This window comes from Oryzias latipes, chromosome 2 (genome assembly GCF_053564925.1).
Source record: "Oryzias latipes strain Hd-rR chromosome 2, Olatipes_Hd-rR_3.1".
NCBI lineage: Eukaryota > Metazoa > Chordata > Actinopteri > Beloniformes > Adrianichthyidae > Oryzias > Oryzias latipes.
The window spans coordinates 22,519,729-22,531,003 of NC_136238.1; the positions used below are offsets into that span (position 1 = coordinate 22,519,729).

The following is an 11,275-nucleotide window of genomic DNA, read 5'->3' on the forward strand; positions in this document are numbered from 1 at the left end:
ATTTAGGGCTATCCTTGAACGCTAAAAAAACTCAAATCATGTGGTTTAACTGCAATTCCTTCCAACCCGACCTTATCACCGGAGATAGAACCATCTTAGAGCTGGTTACAGAGAACAAGTACTTGGGAATCTGGTTAGACAATGCACTGTACTCCCGTCACCACATCACCATGTTACAAATTAAAGTCAAAGCAAAACATGGCTTTTTGTACAGAAACCGTTCTGCTTCTACATCTTCAGCTAAAAGATTGTCGTTGAAATGTGTATTCTTCCTTTGTTTTATTATGGTAATATAATATATAGCCATGGCCGCAAAGGAAGTTTTCAAACATTTTACACAATTATTCACTCTGCAATTCGTTTTGTTACTAATGCCCCTTACAGAAGATATCACTGCATAATGTACTCTCAGGTTAATTGGCCTTCTTTGCAGTCCCATCGCAACAACCACTGGCTTATGTTCATTTACAAAAGCTTGCTTGGTCTCTCACCTCCATATCTGAAAAAGTTACTACATTTATATTATCCCTCAAGATACAACACTTGTTATTCACAACTCCTCAAATTGAAAGAAACATGTCATGGTAGGTGTCGCCCAGAGCAACCACGTGCCCCAAGAGAGTTGCCCCGTCCCAGAGCCAGAGAAGGAGTGATCCCAGCCCCACGTGCAGATGGGCAGCCCATCCAGTGCAGGAGCACCTCGCCCGAGGGCAGGGCCCCTCCTGCACAGGCAAAAAGACCACCCCCCAAGCCCCACTTAATCTTCCTGACCACGTCCCCTCACACCCGAGCCCAGAAGACCACGTGGCGCCCCCGCCAGCCCCACCCCGGCACCGGATCTGACCCCCCAGACCGACGGAGTCCCAACCGCACCCGCCAGGCACCGGAGGGCTCACCCACCACTCCCAAACCACGGCAGACAGACAAGGAGCAGCAACGCCCAGTCACCCACCCCCTAAGTCATGAAATTAGCTATGGGAGACCAAAGAGAATGAATTCTTTGAAAGTTACTTGAACTTTGGGCTGACAGTTTTTCCGAGCCCATCTAATCAAACATTAATGTTTTTCTTGTTATCCAGTTTAGTAAAATGGCTTAATACAAAGAGTTATAAAAACTACCTGGAGCAAAATCCTCCAGCAAAAAACAGACACAAGGGGCGGAGTCACTCGTCAAAGTTTGACAGGTGACTCACCTCAGTCACAATCATCTGTTTTTAAATACGTCACACACTACCACCTGATGACGACCCTGACGAAGGCGGAAGGTATTCCACCGAAACATGTCGGTAAAATTAATAAAAACAAACCACTGTCTGGTAGTAAAATAATTCAAGTACTCAGGTTACACAAGAGTTTGTATATTTGGAATAGAGTTTTATTAATAAATGCCTATTCTTAGTTATCTGTAAAAAACTGTTGCATCCAGGTCCTTCAGTGCAACCGTTATGTTTAAAGTATGATAGGAAATAAATATTGAAACCTAAACAACCCGCTGAATATTACACATTTCTTCCATGAGCAGAGTGTTAAAATTTGACAAATCGCTATTTTATACTTAGGACACACGAACAGCTCGTTAGCATAGCATCATTAGTATCATAGCATCAGTGTCTAAAAACAGGACTGACTGTGTATTTCTCTGTAACACAGAGAAGGATTTCTGTGCTTAAGGTTCTTAACAGGGTTCTGTCTAATCTAGCTTTGCTGTTGGAAAATTCTTCAATGTCTCTTTTCCAAGTTTTCATGAATCAGCAACTTTGTTTTCTTGAATCTTCATCTCCCCGTAAAATATCTGCAGAAGGTTTAAACAGTCTTTGTTCACTTAACTTTGTGTCGGATTCATTAAAATGTGATCAAGATTTTCCAACGGAAGTTTTTTTTTTTTTTTGTACCTATAATTCAATGTGATCATCTCATCTATCAGTCTGTCATCAAGGCGGGTCCCACCTGATTGAATGGACCAAGTTCCTGGACCTCCAGCCATATCACTGCTCCTGAACACACTTTTCTGTCTGATTGCAGGTTGAAGGACTGCAATTTATCACAGATCAGCTGTAAATCTCTGGTCTTAGCTCTGAAGAAAAACCCGTCCAATCTGACAGAACTGGACCTGAGCGGGAACTACCTGCAAGATTCAGGATTTCATCCTCTGTGTGGTTTTCTGGAGAGTCCAGACTGCAGACTGCAGACTCTGAGGTCAGACTCCATGTTTCAGTTGTGTTCAGATCAATATGATGACAAAGTTGTGTTGACCCACAGTGAGCAGAAATATCCAGATTCTGATCTGCAGCAGCATCTTCCTGCAGCTGCTTGTTCTCTTCAAAGATCTGCAGAAGAACTTCTTCTTTTCTTCCTGCAGCTGCTTGTTTCAAAGCTGTCTGCTGACATTTATGCTCCACAAAGTTCTGCTTGCAGCCATCAGCTCTTCATTGTGTCTTTGCTCCAACAGACTCCTTTAAATCCTAGTGCAGAAGAAGCAGCCGTGCACGCTCACATGCACTCTGAGTCCTGCTGTGTTTCAGCAGATGCAGCTGAGAGTCCAGCGGCTGATGTTTGTGAGCAGACAGTGACAGAGTCATGCTGCAGCTGGATGCTGCTCTGACAGACACATCCTCCACAAACATCCTCACCTTTTCATCCACAAACATCATCACATCATCCATCAAAGCTCCCAGCAGCTTCTGACTCTTCATTCAGAGCTGAAGTCATGGATCAGGGATCAATGTCCAACATTTGCTGCTGACTCTTCCTCATCACCTCCTTCTTTTCTCTGTTTTGAATGTTAAATATAAATGCTCTGAAATTATGCTAATTTTGCCACCCCCATAAAACAGTTTATAATTGTGATGGTCATATCTCCTCAAGCAGATAAACATTGAAGTTGTGTAAAAGCAGCTATGCAATCCATCCATCCATCCATCATCTACTCATCCCGGTCTAGCAGCAGTCTAACCAAAGATGTCCAGACTTTCATCTCCTCGTTTTTTTTCCTCCAGCTCCTCTGTGAGAATTCCAAAGGAGCAAAGAGTTTGTGTGGAACTCTTGGCTCCACATGGATCTCCCTCTGGGTCATGATTTTGTATTTGAGTAGATGATTAAGTAGAGATTGTTAATTTGACTAATGCACATAAAAACCAACAAGTGTATTTGTCTTTTCAATGCAGAAAGTGTGCATTGCTTCTTTCTTATAGTGAAATGCAAAAAAGCAGTTGATGTTTTTGTGTGGGCACAGATACCTGTATTTTCCACATTTGAGTCTGGCCATTGCATTCCGGAAATTTCTAGCATTGACACTCGTTTACCAACACTGGTCAGTGTCCCTCAGTATCTGTGTGGAATGACTTGGCTGGATCTCAGCGGTTCCTCCTCTCAAACTGTTGTTCAACATAGAGGAGGAGCTGCTGCAGCTGAAGCTCTGATGCTTGGATGAACATGATGAATCCTCATCAGTCTTCTTCATTGCTCCTCCCATTATCTGTCCTCTCCTGCTGTTGCTGCTCTTATCACCTGGTGTAGAAAACAGAAATGGCTTCAGAAAAGAGCAGACATTTGATCCATTCTTTGAGTGTTCCCAGTTACATTCATAAAGATCACAAACAAGCTGAAACTCTGCACATGATTTTGGAAAAACCTGTCAAAACCAAATCGGTGAGACGAGTCATCTAAGAACGATCAGACCTCACAAGAAAACACCCAAAAAGTTCACTCTTAATAAATTAGCAATAATTAATTCTCCGTAATTGATCACTTCCTGCTTCGATTGAAAGTCAAAGTTTGAAGCATTTTTTTTTATGATATGCTGTCACAATTAGTGCTGTGTGGCAGCACCCCCCCCCCTCCCCCATGTACTGTCTCCAGCCTTCACAGCTGTTTGCACTTGTCAATTATTATTTCAGGTATTTTTGGAGTTGTCACTTGGATTTTCGTTGTCGCAGTGTCTTGTTTTGTCCTGTCATTTGAGTCATGATTTTGTATGTGGTGGATCTTGGTTATTTATCCTTATGGCATTCCAATCCCTTGGATTCGAGTTCTTCCTGCTCCTGGGTTCCTTCTAGTTACAAGCCCTAACATTACATTCCAACCATGTCAAACCCTCCAGAAAATTCACACTCCAGAGACTTACCTGGGTCATCCGGTGAAGGAGGTACTGCTACAGGAGGTGAGCTGTCGGGCCTGACTCAGGGGATGCACGGCTGCATGTCTGGTATGCAGCAGCTCCATGATCGCCTGTCTAGATTGGAGCTGGCTCCTACGTCTCCGTTACGACAAACCCAACTGGGTCACCCTGAGCCATTTGGAGGGACTGCCAGGCTTTTCTCACTTCCTGCCGCCTCCATGTTGACTTAAATCCGAGTGTGTTCCCCTCCCAACAGAGCAAAGGAATTGATCGCTCTGAGCTTCTTGACGGGAGAGCCAAGCGATGGGAGTTGTTACGCGCCCTTCAGAGTCGAGGGGTACCTAGGGGGGCATAAAATAAAAAATAAAGTTTTGGCTACTAATTGACTGTAACAAAAAACACCAGAAGAATGTCTCTACGACAGGATTCCTCCCCCGGAGCCCATGCTGCTGGAATTAGTATGTCTCTCTCCTGCAGAACAGCAGCACCGTATGGGAGCAGGACTGTGTTTGTACCGTGGGCAGTCTGGACACTTTGTCCTCAACAGTCCGGGAAAATGCCAGGGTTCACCAGCTAGGAGGGAACCGGTGTGCCACATTTAATCTTTTTCTCCACCTTCACGACCACCTACCAGGATCTTGGTGGCACATGAAGGAGCGCATGAGGTCCTTGAAACTCTGAGGTCTTCAGGTCTTCACCAAATTGGACCTCCGAAGTGCATATCATCTGGTCTGCATACGGGAGAGGGATGAGTCAAATGAGTCAAAGACCGCCTTTAACACCCCTCGTGGCCACTTTGAGTATTTGGTAATACTTGTTGGATATACCAACGCTCCTGCTGTTTTTCAGTGTTTGATTAATGACATGCTCAAGGACATGATTAATAAGTTTGTGTTTGTGTATCTGGACAAAATTCAGACCTTCTCTCCAGTTCTCAAGACCCTTGTGCAGCACGTCAGAGCCATCATCTAGCGCCTCCTGGAGAACCAGCTGTATTGCAAGGCCGAGAAGTGTGATTTCCACACACAAAATGTTCCTCGGCCATGTAGTTACACCTGGGTCCGTACAGATTGATGGGGACAAGGTAAAGGCTCTTCTGGATTGACCTGTTCCTACCGGGCGCAAACAACTCCAGCGCTAGCCAATTTTTACAGGCCATTCATTAGAGGCTTTAGTTACATGGCTGCACCCCTCCATGGACTAACTTCAGCGAAGGTGTGTTTTACCTGGGATGAGGGAGCAGATAAGATATATGACGCTTCTCTGCAGCTCCTATCTTGACTCAGCCTGATCCCTCCAAGTAATTCATCATGGAGGTGGAGGCATCTTAAAAAGGAGTAGGGGCTGTTTTGTCTCAGAAAGCGTCTGATAAAGTCCATCCCTGCGCAAAATTTCTCCTGCAAGCTCACTCCTGCTGAGAGAAACTATGATATAGGGAACAGAGAACTCCTTGCTGTCAAATTGGCACTTGAGTAGTGGCGTCATTGGCTGGAGGGAGCTGAGAGACCATTTCTTGTGTGGACTGACCACAAGAACTTATAATACATTCGGACAGCCAAACGCCTGAACTCCCACTAGGCGCGGTGGGATTTGTTCTTTAACAGATTCAAATTCTCCCTCTTTTATCATCTGGGCAGTAAAAACACCAAACTGGACGCTCTGTCACATTTGTATCAGTGAGAGGAGGGTGAAGAGTGTACAACTACCAGCGTCATTCTCCCTGCTCATCTGGTTATGGGTGCAACACGGTGGTCTTTGGAGCGCAGGATCAAGGCTTCTGTTCCCGATCCTACATGTATACCTCCAGGTTGTCCTCCAGAGTATTTGTTTGTCTCCTCGCACCTATGGCAGTCAGTCCTGAAATTGGGACATTAATTTCATTTAGTTTACCACCCTGGAGTTACTAGGAATGCTTTCCTGGTGGCTCAAAGATTCTGGTGCCCCACTATGTCATCTGACATTGTGGCATTTGTCTCCTAATGCCCCATGTGTGCCAGTGTTAAGACACCCAGAAAACCCCTTCTGTTGGTTTACTTAAGCCTCTGCCTGTGCCCTCCAGACCTTGGTTCCATGTTGCCATGGATTGCCATGCCATGGATTTCCTTACAGGTCTGCAATGTTCTCAGGGACAAACAGTCGTCATGACGGTTGTGGACTCATTCTCCGAGTTGGTTCATGCCATATACCTGCAGTGGCTACCATCAGCCAAAGAGATGGCAGTACTTGTCTGTCAACATGTGTTCCGTCTGCACGGTCTTCTCAGAAGTCCACCGGTTTTTACACTTTCAGGCAGCATATGGCTACCAACCACCCCTCTACCATCTACCATCTACCAACCACATTTTAAATCTCATCTGCAAAACTGGGATCTTGGTTCATTATCTTTCCAGTCAAAACCATCATATAACTGACCACTTAGCCATAAGTCTGGACATTGAATTTCCTCTCTATGCACCTATAATCAATTGCAAGATAACCTTTGATAACCTCTTATCCGTCTCTCCTGATATACTGCCAAGCCTCCCTTACTGCTGAAATGCCCCCCCATCCCCACCCCCGTCTAACAATACTACTGAACATGTAAACTACTACAATATCACACTCTCCTCCTGTCTTGACCAGTTGGCTCCCACTAAAACAAAAATTCTTCTCCTTCACCCACACAGCACCCTGGTACACCTCTGAACTCTGCACCATGAAATCCCACAAATGACAGCTTGAGAGACTGCATCGCAAAACTGGACTAACTGCATATCTCCAGATGTACATTGATTTCATTCATCAGTACAAGTATGCCCTCATTACTGCCCGGTCATATTATTTTTTTCAACAACATTCATATCAGCTCCAATAATCCTAAAACTTTGTTTGTCTATCATAGAAAATTCCTAAATTATAATGGCAACTTCTCTTTATCTTTCACGTTAGCCAAGGGCAACTCCTTTCTGTCCCATTTCAATTTAAAATCGAAACAATCTACAGTTCCCTTACTCCCAATTCTCCAGTCTCCTCTGTGGAACTCAGCAAGCAGCTGATAGCAATCAAAGCCTCCACCTGCACTCTGGACCCCAGTTCTTCCACCCGCGTTAAAGGCTGCTGCCCCATCATCTCTCCACTCATCACAGCAATAATTAACTCTTCACTCTCCATGATCTCCATAATAAAGTTTTCCAACTGTCAGTTCAATCTGCATTTCTACCATGCATTTTGAAAATGTATTTAGTAATGAATAATTCATGATGTTAAATGACATTTCAATACCTCGTGTGTTTTAACTCAATTTTAAAGTAATTTCTCATCTACTGCATTTTCATTCAATGTCATGTTTTTGGGTCAAAATCCCAAAGAAAATGCTAAACAGTGAAAACATAATCAGTCAATCTGTCATCAGGGTCCCACCTGACTGAATGTACCAAGTTCCTGGACCTCCAGCTGCATCACTGCTCCTAAACACACTTTTCTGTCTGATTTCAGGTTGTGGAGCTGCAGTTTGTCAAAGATCAGCTGTGAAGCTCTGATCTCAGCTCTGAAGAAAAACCCGTCTAATCTGACAGAACTGGACCTGAGTGAAAACCAGAACCTGCAGGATTCAGGAGTTCGTCATCTATGTGGTTTTCTGAAGAGTCCAGACTGCAGACTGCAGACTCTGAGGTCAGACTCCACATTTCAGTTGTGTTCAGATCAATATGATGACAAATTTGTGTTTATCCACAGTGAGCAGAAATGTCCAGATTCTGATCTGCAGCAGCATCTTCCTGCAGCTGCTTGATCTTTTCAAAGATCTGCAGAAGAACTTCTTCTTTTCTTCCTGCAGCTGCTTGTTTCAAAGCTGTCTGCTGACATTTGTGCTCCACAAAGATCTGCTTGCAGCCATCAGCTCTTCTTTGTGTCTTTGCTCCAACAGACTCCTTTAAAACAAGTGCAGAAGAAGCAGCCGTGCACGCTCACATGCACTCTGAGTCCTGCTGTTATTCAGCAGATGCAGCTGAGAGTCCAGCGGCTGATGTTTGTGAGCAAACAGTGACAGAGTCATGCTGCAGCTGGATGCTGCTCTGACAGACACATCCTCCACAAACATCCTCACCTTTTCATCCACATACATCCCCACTGTCACTTTCCACCCCATGGGAAGGGAGAAAATAGGCAACATAGAGAAAAAAAATGTAAGCCGATAAGGTCAAGACTGATATTGTAACCATGTATTAGATGGACAGGTGTGGGAGTGAACACAATGGCGTCAAAGATTTTGTTTCAAAAAGGGAACAAAACTTAACTTGATAAGCACTACTCTGCATCTTCTAATAAACTGAAGACCTCCCCAAAAATACAACAAAAAAAGTGGAAAAAACACAACTATCCACTGAACATAAAGTGGAACCTTTAACAAGGGGGACAGTACTGAGATTAAACCATAAATGAAAAGATGACCACAACAAAGAAGGAGAACCAGGCCTTTTCCACAGGCTCCTAAAATGTAAGTCTGATAGCAGGGGTAAGCTGAGATAAGGGTTCCCTCTCAAGGAATTCAGCTGCCACTAGAACAGGGGCTGCTGAGGCTTTTATGCTTCCTGCCCAGTCTGGTGATTGGAGGAGGGAAGGAGAGTGCAATCATCTCCTGCAGGAGGTGAAATCAGGCAGCGTGAGGGAGCAGGCCTCTGCATAGGGTAAACTAAAACACAAAAATACAGACAAAAGTCTGTAACACTCACCGTTACATCCACAAACATCTGCTCACATCCTTTCATCAAGGCTTCTGACTCTTCATTCAGAGCTGAAGTCATGGATCAGGGAACAATGTCCAACATTTGCTGCTGACTCGTCCTCATCTTCTTAAGCTCTGAACTCTTTAGAAGAACTGAAGGATGAAAAACATGAACTTTGTCTTTAAACTCAACTCCTTGTTCTGGATTCAGGTTGAAGAACTGCGGCTTGTCAAAGACCAGCTGTGCTGCTCTGGTCTCAGCTCTGAAGTCCAACCCGTCCCACCTGACATATCTGGACATAAGAGGGAACAACCCACAGTCTTCAGATGTTCAGCAGCTCCAGGATCTGGTGGAGAGTCCAAACTCCAAACTGCAGACTCTGAGGTCAGTAGAGGGTTGGAGTCAGTCCAGCTGCTTCCAGATGTTTGGTCCTAAAGTTAGTCTGAGAGCAAAGATGCAGAGTTTCCAGTGAAGCTGCAGCTTCTCAGTGAAGCTCTGAGGAGAATGATGACAGGCTTCAGGACAACAGTCAGCCAATCAGAGCAGCAGAAGCTCCAACAGGTGAAGATGACAGGAAGCTGCTGCTCTGAACAGGACTGAAGCTCCTGCTGCTCTTTCTGCTGCTGTGCTGCATCACTGACTGACAGACCAGGATCAGGAGACACTCCTTCATCTCTGTCTCTCTGCTTTTTTTGCAGGTGGAAGTAAAGGTGATTCTGATGTTCTTCCTGTAGGAGCAGAGAGGAGCAGCAGCAGCTGGTCTGCAGAGATGTTGTGACTGGACGGTGTTCCTGGGAGGTGGAGAGCAGAGTGATGGAGGAATCAGAGGAAGTGGAGATGAGTGTCAGGGCTGCAGCATGAACTGATCTGAGATCAGCTCCACTGTCTCTCTCAGCATCAAGTGGACAGTTATTGTGCTGCAGCTCCCCCGGTGGACTGATGGAGAACTGCACTTCCTCTTATCATTCTAACTTGGAGTGTTGATCTGAAACATGGGTTAGATTCAGATGTTCAGCAGCTCCAGGATCTGGAGAAAAACAGACCTGCGGACAAACAGATTCTTTTCTAGATCATCATTTTCTTCTTTGATCTACATTTGATAAACAGATGTGAGTTTGGGATGGACCAATCAAGGATTGAGGGAATCATTGATCAGACAGAACATTTCTGGATGACATAGATCTATGTGTGGGTCAGGGGAAAACACAGTCAGGCGTTGGATCCTGGTTCTGTCTCTGGAACAAGGACAGAACCAGAACTCTGGATCACAAGATTCTGGTTCCAGATTTTTCACACTTTTCTGTTCCCCAGAAACTCTCATTGACAAACAAACAGAGTTTCATTCAGAAACCTCCAACGTGGTCATGTGACCAGAATGTTCATAGTACAAACACGGACAAACGCTGTGGTCACATGACTCACTGGTTTGGATTCAAGTCATTTGAAGTCAGTTTTTGGAGCAGAAATCCCGTCTGATCTCAGTTAGTGAACAAAAGTCTCTCAGTTGATTAATTTTTCTATCATCTCTGTTCTGTTGATGATCAAATATTGACTCATGCAGTTTGAAAGACTCGGAGTTTTGGTTTGATTGATGTTTTCCACAGTTTTCTGATTGAACTGCCTTTTTCTTTGGTGTTTTGTGGGTAAAACTCTGTTCTTTTTCATGCTTCAAACTGCATTGAAACAGGATAGGAACTGCAGGGAAAACTAAGCAAAGCTGTCTGTAAAATTCCTGCAGCCTGTTTGGATCTAATAAATGTTCTTTTGAATCAACTCTGTGTTTTCTATTGATTTCTGTCTTTGACTCACAAACAGACTTGAATCCTTAGCCTTCCCCCTCATCCGGTTCCAGCTGTTCTAATCTTCATGTGTTTGGTTCCTTCTCAGTAGAAATGGGTTGGAAAAGAGCTTTGGAATGTTCAGGTGGTGCTGATGTCTTTCTAGATGGGGGTGGGCAGAACAGATGAGAGCTCCTCCCCCCTGATTCAGAGGGGAACAGGGGGCAGCAGCTGAAAGGAGGGAGTGGAAATGGGAAAAGTTCTCTGCACGTTTCTCCTTTCCAAGAACAGAGGGACACGACTCCATGAACAGCAGAAGCTAAAGAGTTGGAAAACATGCCCAAAGCTGCAGCACCACCTGCAGAAAGATGCTTCAGTTTCCGTGAAGTGCATTTAGTCTGAAAATGCACACTTCAAAGATCATTAACCCGCTTATACCATGGTTAAAAGAGAAAATGTATATTCTTTTTTTGTCCATTTTTTTTGAAAGAAATAAATATTCAACCATGTTTTAGTACTTTATTCTTGTTATTTTTTTTTTGTTATTTTTTCGGTGTGATCTCTTTTTCTCCAAAAAGAGACTATTTTTTTACGTGGTGCAACAGAAAAGTGACAACGCGCCCCTTTGCCAGCTCAGCCAGCGCGAACCTCGAGTGCAGCAGCAAAGGAAAGCGATA

The 11,275-nt window shown here is 44.4% G+C and overlaps 1 protein-coding gene across 16 annotated transcripts in view; it reads left to right on the forward strand.

Annotated features, from left to right (window-relative positions):
• LOC110014287 (NACHT, LRR and PYD domains-containing protein 3) overlaps positions 1-10,593 on the forward strand; it is a 30,859-nt gene extending 20,266 nt beyond the window's left edge. For all 16 annotated transcript variants that reach the window (XM_023962028.2, XM_078934794.1, XM_078934760.1 and 13 more), the window contains 4 exons: positions 2,023-2,196; positions 7,592-7,768; positions 9,031-9,204; positions 9,519-10,593. In XM_023962028.2, coding sequence (XP_023817796.1) covers positions 2,023-2,196; positions 7,592-7,768; positions 9,031-9,204; positions 9,519-9,528 — 535 coding nt within the window. In that variant the 3' untranslated portion in view covers positions 9,529-10,593. The remainder of the gene's footprint in view (positions 1-2,022; positions 2,197-7,591; positions 7,769-9,030; positions 9,205-9,518) is intronic.
• Positions 10,594-11,275: the final 682 nt, after the last annotated feature.